The 16,180-nt window shown below is 43.3% G+C and overlaps 1 protein-coding gene across 4 annotated transcripts in view; it reads left to right on the top strand.

Moving 5' to 3' along the window:
- Positions 1-16,008, top strand: part of ccny (cyclin Y) — a 33,185-nt gene extending 17,177 nt beyond the window's left edge. The window contains exons 2-12 of one of the 4 annotated variants that reach the window (XM_079291632.1): positions 687-761; positions 2,036-2,056; positions 2,935-2,969; positions 3,146-3,169; positions 3,906-4,006; positions 4,111-4,146; positions 4,557-4,614; positions 4,801-4,920; positions 7,298-7,464; positions 9,407-9,569; positions 12,214-16,008. In XM_079291632.1, the coding sequence (XP_079147758.1) occupies positions 687-761; positions 2,036-2,056; positions 2,935-2,969; positions 3,146-3,169; positions 3,906-4,006; positions 4,111-4,146; positions 4,557-4,614; positions 4,801-4,920; positions 7,298-7,464; positions 9,407-9,569; positions 12,214-12,330 (917 nt within the window). In that variant the 3' untranslated portion in view covers positions 12,331-16,008. The remainder of the gene's footprint in view (positions 1-686; positions 762-2,035; positions 2,057-2,934; positions 2,970-3,145; positions 3,170-3,905; positions 4,007-4,110; positions 4,147-4,556; positions 4,615-4,800; positions 4,921-7,297; positions 7,465-9,406; positions 9,570-12,213) is intronic. The other 3 variants (XM_079291633.1, XM_079291634.1, XM_079291635.1) reach the window with 3 other exon arrangements.
- Positions 16,009-16,180: the final 172 nt, after the last annotated feature.

Genomic DNA, 16,180 nt, shown 5'->3' with positions numbered 1-16,180 from the left:
CATCTGAACAGTCCGACTAATGTTGAGTAGCAAATTTTTTCATGATTTGAGACATGAATTAGTCTATGGAGTTTAGTCACTTTTAATCTCGTGTATCTTCGAGTTTCAAATCAAAAATGTACATTTAAATACAAGCTCAGCCTTAAATGTGGTTGTCCTATTTAGCTTACACACATTTGCATGTTTAACTCAGTTATTTGGACATTAGTCGAGGTACATTTCTTTTCTACTTGCTCTGCCGCTCACCCGTACCTGCGGACTGTGGTCCAGACCTGCTGTCACAGTTCACCAGCTCATCGAACGCTCAACGATCTTATTGCTCTTTCTATTGCCAGCTGCTGTCTTAATCTGGTGGTTGTTCCCAGGTTGTACGTGTTGTTTACAGACACACCGATCTAAAGCAAATCGATACCTTTCTGCTGTGTTTGCTTAGCACATCGATTCACAAACCGCCGTTTAAACTGCCGGCCGACAGATTGTTTCTCCGTTCAGTTTGGTCCATTGCAAGAGACGTGATCAACCCCTAAAGCCAATCCCACACAGTTAACCCCACAATGGCTTGTAGTTGTTTTGGCAAACACACCACGGCCTTGTGTTCATTGCTTGCGATTCCTAACATACCGAACTGATGATCCTGTTGTCAAAAGAAATCTTTATTAGTGTTAATGTATTGTTCTTTTTTTTAGATCTACCCATGGAGTACAACCCCTCAGATCATCCCCGGGCCAGCACCATCTTCCTCAGCAAGTCACAGACCGACGGTGAGCATTGAGAGCACCTCGCCTCTTTTGAAACTTCCACACATGAAGTGTGAAGGGATTGTTGGCGAGCGGGCGTGTTGAAAACTTGCAAGGTGTCTGCCAATGTTAAATATGTCTTTAATTGTATCCGGCACACACAGGACCTTTTGAAGAGGCCACTGGAGTGTGACGCGAGGGGAAGTTGTGTCATGTGCTACTGCGAGGACTCTTAGTCTTAGAGTGTGTACTAGGCACAAATGTAAATGATTCTTTCTGGTCGTGTCGTCCACAGAGTTGGAAAGAATGGCTTTTACTTGTGGTTGACTCAGTTCTTCGGCGTCCTCTGATGGCTGTAGGACCACCGTGTGCGTTTCCGTCTGGAGACTGTAGCTTGAAGAACGTGTTGTGCGATTTTAAAGCATCAGTCCAAATAAGTAAGCTCATCATACATGCTTGGATACAAAATCCTGAAGCCTATACAGTAACGTGGGCATCTCCAGAATGCATTAGACACGCTCATTTCAGATAGCTCCGTCAAAGATCTCTAGTGTTGTTTTCATCACGTGGCCTCGCCACCTCACATCACCTCTCTTCCCTCAGGGCCCCGACGACCATTCGTGTTGACTGTATGTTGTTATCCTCAAAAAACCAAGTCATTCAGAGAGCGGTGCCGCCATATACGTGGCAGATTGCACATTAAGCCAGAACGCAGCCTGCAAAGAATCATTTCAAAAGGTGTCTTTAACGTTTCAAATTCATGCAAGTCAGACAATGGCCGCCCGCTTCGTGGCAAAGAAAGGTGTTTGATTGATGCGGGGATTTCAGATGTGGAGCCACACAAAAGTACCGTTGATCAACATCCTTTTATCCACCATGAAGGCTCCAGGCAGGCTCCCGTGGAAATTTTATAGCAGCTGCCTCGGCGTCTGATTTCTTTCTGAGGCACACCGCTGCGTTTTGTTCATCTCTCTCAGGCAGAGAGAGACTGATCCTGTATCAGCCTGGACCCCTCAGACTGACAGTAATGCATCTTAATCAATTGAAATGTGATGAAGTTGGTTTCTGAGACTCAGCTAAGCCACAAACTGTTTACTTTGACGATAAGAGGCTTGGTTTTTGTCCCATTTGCAATGCTGGTTTTGTAGCCAGGAGGCTGATCTATTGATCTGATCTTTTATCAGCCTCATCAAGCTCTCGTGTGAACGTCTGCTGGCCTGTTTTCACAACATATTGTACATGAATGAATACCAATGCTCAGGAAACACAGAGACAATTTGGACTTTGTGTTTTTTCAGTTGCCGTGCCCAACAAGAGAGGTAAGCATGTGTGTGTCTGGTCTCTGTAGGCGTGTCGCACTGCGCTCACTGTGTGTTTCTGGGCTTCATTTTTCACGTGGTCACAAGCTTTTTTGTTTTCTTGTACTTGGATCTGTATGTATTTCTGTCAGCGGGTGATGTGCCTCCACTGTTGAGCTGCTGATATCATGTTGTGTGTGTGTGTGTGTTTGTGCCCATGTGCATGTCGGTCTGTAAGATGCACCAGTATGAATAGGGCTGCAAAAAAAAAAAGCAAACAGTTTGTTTCCCCAGACCAGCGGAGCGTAAGACGTCTCTCCTACAGAGGATGTGTGAATGATTCCACCGGGAGGAGGAATCTGTGATTTGACACGACCACCACTGTGCATCTTTGCGAAGAGTATTAAATGTGTCAGTGTTGATGTGTAGAAAAAAAAACGTATTTTCTTACTTATTATTTCAGAAATCAATACTTTACTCTCACTAAAACACGAAGCCCTAATTATGAGGCGAGAGCCTGCTGCTCTTTGCTCGAAAGCAGCGCACACAGTCACGTCTGCCCAGAGGAGGAAAAACAACACATGTGCATTAGAGTGTGAGTGTGAGTGTGTGTGTGTGTGTCGCAGAGGTGAGAGGTGCCAGACAGCTCGCTACGTCACTGCGTGCGTGATGCTGCGCTCTGCATCTACTCCGGATTTGCGGATTTGCTTTGCCACCGATGAATGGATCAGCTCACACTCATTCCCGCATATTCAAACACAGCTATAGTGACAGGGAACTTATAAACCCTGGATAAATGCTGCTCCCTGTCTGTGAGGGTTGTGTACTGCACTCACACTGAGCTCGAGCGTTTGTGTGTGTTGCTGCCTGACGCCTGTTCTCTCGTCTTCCCTTTTCAGTTCGAGAGAAACGGAAGAGCCTTTACATCAACCATGTAAGTAAGAGAAGGGACATTGTGTGTGTGATGCATTAAAACGGCAGTCGTGTATCTTACTCAAAGGCTGAAGACGACTGTGTCATTCAACTGTCAATTATCTGGAAGTGAAAATTCAATTGTGGATATAATTGTGGTGCAAATGGTGATTTTTATTGTCTTGTATTTCTTGCAAGTTCACACACATTTCGGAGAACAAGGTAAAGTCCTCAAAATGACCCTTTAAAATAACCCGACCCTTTTATCATTGACCATCCCTCTTCAAACCACACAGGTTCCACTGTTAGTCGTAGTCACGTGTGTGTGTGTTATGAGCTGAAAGATGCAGTTCCATGTCATTATTTAGATGTGGCAACAACAACATCGTCACATTATGGTGGAGTTCATCTTCGGCCATCACTCCTTCAGCCCAGAGGTCAGCAATTTGTAATATTTTACTGATGAATCAGTGTGTTTATCTTGAAAAGAATAACATTTATTTTGATTTTGAGCAAAAAAAATATATAAATAAAATAAAGGAATAATCCAATTGACACGATAAAGCTCTGGTTCAGTATGTGCCAGGAGCAAATGAGCGTATTAAAAGTTCTCTGAAGATGCACTCCACCATGAATGCCATTCCCGCATGAGACCATGTGACACGCTGACAGATCACAGAGAGCATTCGTTTGTGGGCTTACAGGTGCTCTACTTTCCTTGTCTGTTCACGGTCCGAGTAGGACTGACATAGATATTGACTCTCTGTGTGTGTGTGTGTGTGTGTGTGTGTGTGTGTGTGTGTGTGTGTGTGTGTGTGTGTGTGTGTGTGTGTGTGTGTGTGTGTGTGTGTGTGTGTGTGTGTGTGTGTGTGTGTGTGTGTGTGTGTGTGTGTGTGTGTGTGTGTGTGTGTGTGTGTGTGTGTGTGTGTGTGTGTGTGTGTGTGTGTGTGGACTCCAGCATCATCCAGGCCCGGTGAGACGGAAGTACAGCTCATGCTCCACCATATTCCTTGACGACAGCACCGTTAGTCAGCCCAACCTCAAATACACCATCAAATGGTAACTGTTTGTGCCTAACAGGAAATGATTCACAATCTAATGTTCAAGCTCTTATCATGCTTTTAGTTTGAAATTAATTGCTTTCATTTTGTTTGTCTTTACAGCGTAGCCCTGGCAATATACTACCACATAAAGAACAGGTATGATCATCTCTCCTTTTCATAATCCCGCATCAAATATCAGCATCACAGGTTAGCAGAAAAATGAAACCTGGACAGGAACAAATGGCCCTCAGAGCTCATGTCGAAATGTCAAAGTCTTTTGATATCGTGACATTCTGTCTGATGGCTGACTCCATCTGAGGCCTGAGTGAGCTGGAATAAGCTGTGGTCTTGTAGAAGGGTGTAGAGACGTCCTTTTCCTTGTCTCCGTAGCGATAACGGGAGGAATCCCATGACGCTCTGCGTTTTGAAGTGCGGATAAATGCCCATGAACAATGTGACATCCCAGAGGATGACGTCATATTTCAGAAAGAAATGAGTCTCATGCCATGAGATTTTTTTTTCTTTTTTTTTTTCTATCGCACTCCCTAATCTGTTTGTCATTCCAGGGATGTCGACGGAAGAATGTTGGTCGAAATTTTCGATGAGAAACTGCACCCGCTCACGGTAAGGCCTTAACTGAAGATGCGTTTCCATTATGTGAATACTGTGTGCAGCTGTCGGCACTCATAAGCAAGACAAACCACACATTGAGCTCGCAGCTCGTGTTTTCCATTTCGGCAAACGACCCCATCAAGTGCCCGTTGAACAGAATCTCTCATTTTCATTTTCATTTGTTGTCTTTGCTTCTAGAAGTCTGAAATTCCTCCGGATTACGAAAAACACGACCCCGAGCAGAAGCAGATCTACCGCTTCGTCAGGACGCTGTTCAGCGCTGCACAGCTCACCGCCGAGTGTGCCATTGTCACCTTGGTAAGTGTGTGTATGTGTGTGTGTGTGTTTCAGTGCTGACACCAGGAGGGAGTGTTGCTTCCTGATTCTCTTTTTGCCCTCCGTCGTCTCATGCGCTGTCCTCTTTCTACTACCTTGCTTCGACTCTTTTCTAGAAAAGGCAATAAATAAGTATAAAAAATAATATATGAGTGAAAGACAGAAAAACATTAAGAATAACAACAAAAGATAAGAAGGATGACATTTATTGTTACCAAATTAAATGAATAGGTTTTCAACTCGTTCTGCTCTTCGTAGGGTATTCCATCATTTTGGAGCATTGTAAAAGAAAAAGAAAGCTGCACTGCCTATTTCCTTTTGCGCTTAATTGTGTGTATTGTATGTATAATGTAAAAACCCAGCAGTAGAAGATCCGAGAGCTTGTGAAGGATTAGAAAACATCAGAGAGTCTACAATGTAGGCCGGTCCCAAACCATTAAGAGCTTTACAAAACAAGTCAAAGGACCTTACAACCTACTCTAAAAGATACTGGGGGCCAATAGAGTGCAGCTAAAACCAGGGGAATAAGCTCTCTCTTCCTTGTTTTGGTTCAAAGGCTGCCAGTACAGTTCTGAATAAGTTGAACTTGTTCAATTGGCTGTTTTTCCAAGACCCCCGTGCCTCGTCCAGTCCCCCAGAGTGAAGTCTGGCATGCCACCAGTAATTGAATAGGGCCGATGGCTGGTGGTTATGCGGTTAGCTTCGCTGACACGGCTAACTTTAGTCTTCCTTCCCTTCACAATCATCACGTCATTGGACAGGAAAGGGAAGGCGGAGTCTCTTTCGGGAAGACGGATCGTGTTCAAGACTTCCAGTAGGAGACGTTGTGGACACGTTGCAATTTGTGACATGTGAAGCCACAGCTCAAACTCTTAACATTCCCAAAGAGGTCATTCATTGGCGTGTCACACAGAAACTATTAGTTCAGAAACATTTAGCACACTTGTAGACATTAGAGACCTGCATACTATTATCACTGGTTCTGTATATTGTCAATTATCCCAGCAGGAAGTGTTTTACTGCTTAGTTGTTTACATGTGGAACACTGCATGAGTTTCAAGGTGGCATGCTGAGCAATGAGTCAACCATCAACTTTAAATCAAGTGCTTCATGCTTTGGTTCCCCATTGGTATGAATAATAGATGTGATGTGACATTCAGAGCAGTATTATTATTCAAACACAAAAAAGACACAACACTGTGAGAGTCACGTAAATATTAAAAAAGCCGCGTTGTTTGTGTGCGAGATGGAATCTCCTCTTGCGTCCGTCATGTAACACGCGTGTGTGTGTGTGTGCGCTGGTTTGTTTTGTGTGTTGTAAAATGTCGTTTTGGTGAAAAACTACAATAAGTCCAGTTGTTCGAGGGAGTTTTTTTTCACAGCGATATGAAATAGATATTAGAGAGTGAATTATGAGACATTTGTCTTGCTAACACTAGCTCTAAGTCTCCAGTTTATCGCAATGCTCGCAATGTTTGATATCGCAATGCCACAGTATGGTGACTTGAGTATCGTGATGATATTCTACCGTGGGGCCTCTGCTGAATTCATTTGAGTGTAATGTGGCTGCACAGGTCTACTGTTTGCCTTTGGGTTCTTTGTTGTGCCTCTTTGTAGAGTTTCCTCTCTGTGCCGTTGCATCCACATCTCCCAGCATGTGGCCCGGCTCTCATTTCTGTCACAAACTTAAGCAAATGACATGTTCAGAAAGTCCTGTAAGTACTGTAAACACTAAAAAAAAAGAACAAGACGAAGTTACAGTATTTATGAATACTACTACATAAAAGTACAAACTCCATATTGGTAAATGTACATTTAAAGTAAAAAGCTGACACACTTTACAGACAGGATACTGTTCTGTAGCTTCCATTAGCAAGCCACACCTTTAGTCGTCTCCTTGCCGCGGATCACGGCAGCTTTACAGCGACTCTCTAACAAAATGATATTATACAAGTATTCCAGCTTGTGAGGAACAGGTGCCTGCGGGCTCACTGGCTACCGAAAAAAAGAGAGAGAGAAATGGGGAGAGAGGCAGAGAGATGGAGCGTTTTGATATTTGAATGAGCGAGCTCCAGAGAGGCTGGATTTCATCAGCTTCTGCCATCTTGTTCTTGTGAATTGTTTCGTTTTTTTACCTGGAGGAGGAGTCGGCAGGAGACGAGCAGCAAACTAACTGCACATAAACGTAGGCACTCCCGGTAGAGTCGAGGCTTATGGATAATACATCAATACAAGCTTCAGTCAGATGTTGTGAAGAACGTATTCATCATATGGAAGAAAAGACCTCAAGGAGCTCAGTTATGTTCATTATTTAGTTTGTTGAAAGATGAATATGTTGTGACGCTTGTCTTTGTTCAAGGTGTATTTGGAGAGGCTCCTGACCTACGCCGAGATCGACATCAGCCCTGTTAACTGGAAGCGCATCGTGCTGGGAGCCATCCTTCTGGCATCCAAGGTGTGGGACGACCAGGCGGTCTGGAACGTCGACTACTGCCAAATTCTCAAGGACATCACTGTGGAGGACATGTGAGTTGCTGCCAAAACACACCCAAAATACTGTATGAAATGCACACACAGGTGAAAGGCCTGTAGACTGAGGTACGCTGAATGTTGAAGCTGGTTATTAACATACAGGCGGCTCCTTTACAGTATTTAGTTTCTGAAGTTGCTTTGAACCAGTTCTATTTCCTCCGCGTGACAATAATTACCAAACGTAGGAATGTGTCTGTGATGTGAAGGTGGCAGCAGATGTGTTTAATTATTCCTGTGTAATAAGACATAGCTTTTATAGCCAACTCTTCTTTTCCATTGCATGACCTATTGAGGCCAAGCCAAAATAAATTGGCTACAGTTGAGTAGTTGACTTCAAAGCTGGTTCAGCCCAAAACTCAGATAAGTAGTTCACTGTCAGAATTTTTTTTTTGTAAAGCATTTAAAAAAACTGTAACCAGTGAATTATTGCATTTTCACTTGAAAATGTTGTACACAAAACATATTCTGTTGACATACATATACGTATTCCAATTGCTTAATTATCAAACTGTGACTGTTGACCTAACATGGTACAGCGTCTCAGCCACTAGAACTGTCTTCAGGGTCTTTCTATGCTGAGAGTAGTCCGTGTTTGTGAGGTCTGGAGATCCCTCTGCCCGGTTTGTGTGACACATGTGACTAACTGTCTTCTGTTGTGGCTCTTGGATTGGTCCAAAGAAAAAGCAGTGAGACAGTAGGTTGGCTCGGTCAGATACAACTCCGCCTCATGATAAAGTATGAGGATGCTGTCTGCCCTTTGTCAGAGCAAGATGAATGCATGCGGGCCTGTAAAAAGCATGCAGTGACTGAAACCGTTTCTGTCAGGTTTTCTTGCAGCTTTCCCAATGAAGCAAGAGTATAAATCCAGGTTCCATCATGTCACCAAGCTTGAAACATGGCTGGTTTGTTCCTCTGTTAGACAGGGAAGAAGCATCTTGAGCCACCATGCTGTCCTGCAGACCACATCCGTCTGGATCGATTTTTTCTCTGAAGGGTGAAACACGATGCTGTAGACGTGCCGTCACTGCTGCGACCTCTGACCTCTGCTGCCCTCACACTCCTCTGCACCGGTGGCTGTGTATTCTTGTCCTTGGGCTTAGATTTTACAGAGCAATGACTCTAATCCACCTGTTTGGGGCGATTTACCGGACGGTGACTTGACCACAGATTTCCTCGGAAGATCAATTTATTTTAAATCCACGCTCGGTAACTCGCCCTCTCCATCCGCAACAGGCACACGCTAGACCGTGACATAACTGCAGGGTAGTCTGGGAAGAACAGTGAGGAGTGAAGAAACACAAAAAAGGGAAATGGATGAGAATAGCTGAATGAGAGCCACGGCCGGATAGAAACAGAAGCAGCGGTATCAGGCAGAGTTTGGCTACAGTGGAGGCTAAATTTAGCCCGTCTGTTGCTGCATGCCTGTAAATGTGCGTGGGCGGGCAACAGAGGCTAGGGAGGAGCGATGGATAGTGCCTCTTGTGCAGGGTACAGCGAGAAAGAAAAAAGGAATCGGCTGTGAATAAAGATAAACAGACGAAAGCGTCTGTCAGCGGGGATCACAGAGCTGTGCAGCATGAGGCAATGACTGACAGCATTTTCAGGATGGGGGGTCAATATTCTTGGTCACATGTAATGCTCGCAGCCCTGTGCTTCGATATCACTCCTTTTCAGTACGAGGAGAGGCTCATGTTTGGTGGGTGCACTGGGGATTTACTTGGTGGAGGTGTATTGGTGTAACACCCCCTCGTTAGTCTCCGTCTCCTCTTCAGTCGCTCTGTACAGAGTTTATTTGTAGACAGACAATTCAATTTCAACTCTGTTTCAATGTTCTGTTTCAATGTTTCTGGTTCCGAGCTAAATATCTGATCACACATTCTCTCTCTCTCTCTCTCTCTCTCTCTCTCTCGCTCTCGCTCTCGCTCTCTGAAAAAAGGAATGAGCTGGAACGTCAGTTTCTGGAGCTGCTGCAGTTCAACATCAACGTGCCGTCCAGCGTCTACGCCAAGTATTACTTTGACCTGCGCTCCATGGCTGAGGCCAACAACCTCAGCTTCCCCCTGGAACCCCTCAGCAGGGAGAAGGCCCAGAAACTAGAGGTGAGTAGCACACAAGCACAAAAAACAACAACTGGAAACAGATTTATATATATATATATTCGTGCTGGGCAAGTTAACGCGTTAATTTCACATTAATGCATTCATTAATTAACGCTGACAATTATTTTATCGCGCGTTAACGCATTTTTAAAATTTATTATAATTTATTTTATTTTTTTATTTATTTGTTCATCAATTTTTTTAATTGAAAGACAAGAGACAATACATATACATAACAACAATAGGATGACAAGAACAGTGGGATAAAAGCCAGCAAACATCCTATAGTCCAGTGATTCTCAACTGGTGGGTCGCGACCCAAAAGTGGGTCGCGGACCCGTTTTCATAAAAAAAAAAAAAAAAGAATATTGTGATTTTATTTTGAAGGGCATTTTTTATGCAGCTGAATTCTTCCAGCATTTACGGCACTTGTTCAGCGGTGCAGGAAAAACACTGACCAATGCGGTGTGAATCACATCACGTGATGCAGCTCAGCCAATCAAATATGGGTATTCTGATAAGTTTCCTGACTTGAGTGAGATGTACACACACCGTGACATACGGGGAGAGACGAGGATACAGAGAGCAGAGCAGGACTGTTGAAGTGAGAGTTGTGAAAGTCAAATCATAGGACGATCTCCAAAAGAGAGAAATGTCCAGAGAGACCAGAGTCATTAGACTCTGACTGGACAGACTCATAGGTGAATTCTTCCAACACTACTTTCTCTTTTTAGAAGATGAGAAAAATATAATATCGTGGCTTTTTCACTTCACCCTGAATGAACTGAATTTAAAACTGCAGGGCAATTCAGTGAACATCATTGATCTAAAATGAATTGTGTTCCGTAATTTATACTTTAATCCAGCCGTTATTTTACTTGAAATGAGAAGAACATTTATTCATGTATTTCTATGTATTATTTATAATCCATCCAGTTAAATTTGAAAAATGAGAATATTTGTTAAAATATAATTGGTGTACTTTCTTTATTTGATTTGATAGTTTACTACACAGAGACGTTACTAGACTTCTTGAATATAGATATAATATCAGGCTTATATATATATATATATATATATATATATATATATATATATATATATATATATATATATATATATATATATATATATATATATATATATATAAAGAAAAGAAATCTTACAATCTGAACCCAATTTCTTGTAGCCTGATGCTGCGTTCACACCGGTCGCGTTGATTTTTTGACGCACTGCAAAAAAGCGTCCAACGCGCCGCCGGTCGTGTTCACACCAAACGCCGCAAAATCTCGTAGCGCCGGAGAGGGGGCGTGGTTTATCGTCCTGGAAGCCGTTCACCTGGCCGCCATTTCTTTCCGCTGTCAACCGTGAAAGGAATAAGGACAATTGCTGCTTTGTACGTGTTGTGGAAGTCCCTCAAACATCGGAATGCCAAACGCCGTCATGTCTGGTTCATAATATTGTTCAGAGGAGCTCCGTGGATTGTATCGAGCTGTATTCACTGTGTCTAGCAAGCCACCGGTCGCTGTTTACTACAGCTGTAGGAACACAAAATAAACTGATTTGGCTGTGATTCAACGGCAATAAACCGACAAAAAGGGACTCCGAAATAACTACATCATGATGCCGATTTGTACTTGTCTTCTCCGACAAAAAGGGACTCCGAAATAACTACGTAATGATACCGATTTGTAGGTTACTGGTCTTCTCAATGGAGCTCTGATGGATCGGTGCTAGGCTATGCTAACATCGTAGCAGCTCCACCAGCACTCAATAACGTCACGTAGACGTAAATACGGCAGCGTCTATTTATTGTTTGTACCGTATGGTTTACACACACACATGCATACACATAGTTTGGTCCGGTCTCTATTGATATGAGGTATCGTAGCGCTCTGGGTGAACACAGACGGCTACAGGATTTATTTCCTGATTCAACAACGGCAGGAAGCCAGTGATGACGGGGGCAGCAACTCAACGCTGATAGGCTATCGCGCCACAGCGTCACGTGATTATGTCGCTGAAGTTGAAAAATTTCAACTCGCGCTTTGGCGATTTTGCGGCGTCCAACGCGTCCACCGCACTGCAATAACGCGTCCAACGCGCCGCGGGATCGCAAAATCGCGGCGCGCCAGTCTCATCGCGTCTGTGCATAGACTTTGTATGTAATCTCGACGCGCGTCAAAAAATCAACGCGACCGGTGTGAACGCAGCATGAGGCTGTGTTAATGTAAAACATTTGTTAATGTTATTAGTTCACATGTGCAAATGTGCGGCAGAACTGTCAGCGCTATGCGACTTAAAAAGCTAAACAGAGTCCTAGAAGCCTGTCGGAAAGCAGAGGGTCCTCTGTCAGATGATGGTTATTGCTGTCTAATTATATGAACATATATGGATATAAAATGGTTCCTTGTGGTTTGGACGTTAGTCAGGTGGAATCTAGGTGGATATATGTAATGTCACAAAACTCAATGGGCCAATGGAAACGATAACAGGCTAAGGTGTCCCACACTGACGAGACAGCCCAGTTCGCCCACACAGTCCCGAGAAGAGCTCTGATCTTTTCACCGGATACACCAAAGCGTGCGCCTCATCGTCTCCGTCTCATTTCTGCTGTGTTTTTGTTTGTTTGTTTGTTTTTCAGGCCATCTCGCGGTTGTGTGACGACATATACAAGGACGTGAGGAAACAAACGAAGAAGCGGTCAGTGAGCGCGGACAACCTGACGGTGGTGCGGTGGTGTCCAGCCATCATTTCCTAACACTGACTGCCCGCAACACGGAGGCAGACCTGTCGGACATACTGTACTGTGTTTCTGCCTGGTAAGCAGGCAAACCAGGCGGGCAGCAGTCCTGTGGATCAGTACACACACACACACACACCATACAAGTGTGATTGCACCCTCTCTGGTTGTTAAAATAAGTTCCACTGGCTGCCTGCACTGAACCAAACAGAGCTGAGCTGAACCAAACTGAAGTGCGTGAGTGAAAGTTGTTGGAATGACGACCTCGACTGCAGAAGAAGAGGCCGAACAGAAACACAGCTGGCAATGTGTGTGTGTGTGTGTGTGTGTGTGTGTGTGTGTGTGTGTGTGTGTGTGTGTGTGTGTGTGTGTGTGTGTGTGTGTGTGTGTGTGTGTGTGTGTGTGTGTGTGTGTGTGTGTGTGTGTGTGTGTGTATATATATAGTCTAGATGAGAGACTGTGAAGTTGGGACAAGCTTAATGTGGAGAAAGCAGGCGACAACAGCGTTCCATAATTCCCTCTTCCACTCGCTCGTGCGGTTGATTGAGGGAGGCCGTGTGGTCCATTCCTTTTCCTTTTAATCTTCAGGTTCAGTCACTTTCTGAGCTGAAGCATGAGAGGATTTTTTTTTGACAGGCACATTTGGAAATTTGGTTGGTGTTCATCTCTTCTTTTTGCATCCCCATCCGGCGCGAACCCTCTTGCGAGCAGATCCAAGCGTACACAAGGGAAAGACATGTACATTCCTCCGTTACCTTCAGTGCACACTTGATGCATTCGACCGGACTGCATATCATCGTATCCGTTTTCATTGAAGCTCTCATTCGGAGGGCTAACATTGAAAAAGCAAGTCAGTGTTTCGCTCTGACAGGACCAGGAAAACTCAACTCGGACCATCGCAGCGAGGACCATCCAGCAAACGTTCCCGACACAGCCATTCACTTCAAGCAATATTCATGCATTGCTCGGTTGTTGTGATGAAATAGGATGAAGCGTGCATACTCGGGAGGAGACTGAGCGGAGGACAGCGGTCCACGACTCTCAGTCAGACATGAGACGTACTGTAGAACTGGTGTACTTAATTCACTGCCATCGCCCTGACCTGTGGTGCCTGTAATAAGCTAGTTTAACACCCTCCCCCTTTCTACTGCAGGAATAGAACAAATAACTGAAGTATTTCTTTAACATTTTGTATGGTTCTTCCAGCGTACAAAGAAACAGCACAAAGTGGAATATCGACATTTAGGAGCCACTAAAACGCATGATTATTTTTCAGGGTTGTTCTGGAGAGGAACCCAAGTGATAGAAAAAAAGCATTAAGTGACACATTCAAACACACTGCTTCCAAAAAAAGATGGATTGTATACGTTTTGCTAAGTTGTCTCTGTACAGTGTAAATACAGAATCTGTAGACTGAGATCATGCTGTAAAACTAGAGAAAGAATGATGATAGAATACTTCTATTGGATCAGTTCATACTGTACACGAGGGGGATGCTGAATATGTTGGATGTTCCTTTTGACAAATCAAGTAAAGATTAAGTATTGAGATTTAAACGGGAGACACCACTTAAGTTTTCTTGTTACAATGTTTATTTCCACACAGCAGAAAAATGCCAAGTTGTTTTTTATGTGCTACATGCTGTATATGGTAACTTAATAATACGAAACAATTCAGGCTTATTTTATTTTATTTGTTGTCCTTTTTGAAAGATTCTTTTCTTACCCTGCTCTGTAGAGGCATTACCAGATCCACGTGTTCTTATGGAGCCCCGTATTAGAAACATGTCAGAAACACAGTATAACTCAATGCATCAATGAATATGATAACATCATTTAAATGGAGTGTAAAAAGAGAGCTATAAAGTTCATAGTTTTCCTTCAACTTCCATCAGTTTTTAATGTTTGTTTTTTTCCTCAATCAGTGAAACGTAATTTATTTTTATTCTTCTTTATCTTTCTCTACTGTAGCTCATCTCATGTTTTGGTCTTGTCACACATTAAATCATGTATCTACTCCCTGTGTCCCCGGAGCAACACTTCCTTTTCCTCGTGTCATTTTCAATTTTACAGTTTTACAGACGTCTCTTTTAGAATGGGGGTCTTTGGGGGAAATGCTTTTTGGGCTGCAGGGGATTTCTTTGTGTCAGTACTGCAAGTTGCAACTTCAGTTGCCCAACTGATCTCTCTCTCACACACACACACACACACACACACACACACACACACACACAAATGACATGCCCTAGACATTCATGGACATGAACATTATTTTCTGCAATACAGCGCAGTACATGGAAAATAAGGAGTAGATAAATGATGACATGTGTGCCAAGACCAAATATTTGGAAAGTTGGTGAAAGATAATAAATACAGTTTGGGTTTATTTTGTAAACTTATTGAAGGTAACAGCAAATTTATTTTGTATTTAACGAACAATATTATTTATTTATGCATTCAGTTGTAACATTGACTTTTCTGAACGTTTATCTGGAACTTTCTTTTTTCTCCATGAAGACATCGCCTCCTGATTTGCTCCTGTCTTGACATTTCTTAAATCCAGGGATGTAGTAGAAGGTAAACCCATGAAATCAACCAGTTGAATTATTGACGCCTGAATGGGTTCATAAATGTGAAATAATGCTTTTATGATATAAACTTTACAGTAGTGGTTATTTGCCTCAAGATCAACTGTACACACACTTTGCTTCACTAAATCCTTGAATAGATAATTTAAAAATATCATCACGTGACATTTCCAGGCTTTTAACGCATTTTATCTTCGTAACAAAAGATCAGATGAAGGGCAAAATTGCTGGAGCTTATTCCGTGCATTTCATTGGCAACTTTCACGTCAAGCTACCAGAGAATCAGTCAGTGAGATGTCCCAACCCTGAGCAGCGGGGGCGTGAGCAGAGACACAACCGTACCAAAGTGGTGGAGAAATGAAGAGTTGCTCCGACCCAGCTCACACTGCACATGAAGTATAGAAAACAAAAAGGTGTTGAGACGGAGAACTGTTGTTTTGCACGGTGCTTTGGGATGAGGGGAAAATAAAAGTGCAAAACTGTCTTTGGGAAAGTACCGTTGCTGGAGTGGCTGTTGTGAGTTCCAACTCTTAGAGGTATTCAAAGATTGTATATCCTATTTATTGTGTGTGTGTGTGTGTGTGTGTGTGCGTGTGTGTGCATACGGCCCGGTCAGGTGTTCTGTAGACCCACACAAGTAAGGAAGTGTTGCTGCCATGTGGTCCACTTAGGTGAGTCCTTTCCTCCAGCATCACGGACCATGGGACCGTGGCGTCCTGTCGGCTGGCTACTAGGTGTGTGTGTCATGGCCTTGTGCACTGAACTCTACAGAGAGTTTTCTCTTCATTTCTCTTCCTCTCTTTGACGACAATTTGTTGTATTTTCACACATTCAGCTTCATTCAGCTGATCGTGACGGTTTCCCCTGCTAACATCAGTCATCTGCTGTAGCTGTGACCTTTTTTTTTTCTTTTTTCATTGATATTGATATTTTCAACATGTTGCTGTATTCTGTTGTCATGGTTGTTATTGTCAGTGTGTCATTTTCTTTTCGGTGAGTCAGCCATTCCGTTTCTTTTGCCAAACTCCGATCTCTCTCAGTTCTGTCCTTTTCTCTTCATGATTTAAAGAAACTGCTCCCAATTCTCCTCCTCTGAAGCAATGTTTAGAAAAACCTGTGCAAGAATTAAACTTTAAAACCTTGCAATAAACCCAGCGTGTGTCTCTTGTTTGATCTGAAGGACCAATGCACAAGCTCACCCCGAGATCTCAAACCATCGCTCACGCTGCTATCATTTGCTTTCCACGCTGCCATCACAATGTTTCAATATGTTCTGTATTG

This window comes from Melanostigma gelatinosum, assembly GCF_949748355.1.
Source record: "Melanostigma gelatinosum genome assembly, chromosome: 20".
Taxonomy (NCBI): domain Eukaryota; kingdom Metazoa; phylum Chordata; class Actinopteri; order Perciformes; family Zoarcidae; genus Melanostigma; species Melanostigma gelatinosum.
Note: the sequence above shows the minus strand (reverse complement) of the source record. Positions and strands in the feature narration are given on the sequence as shown.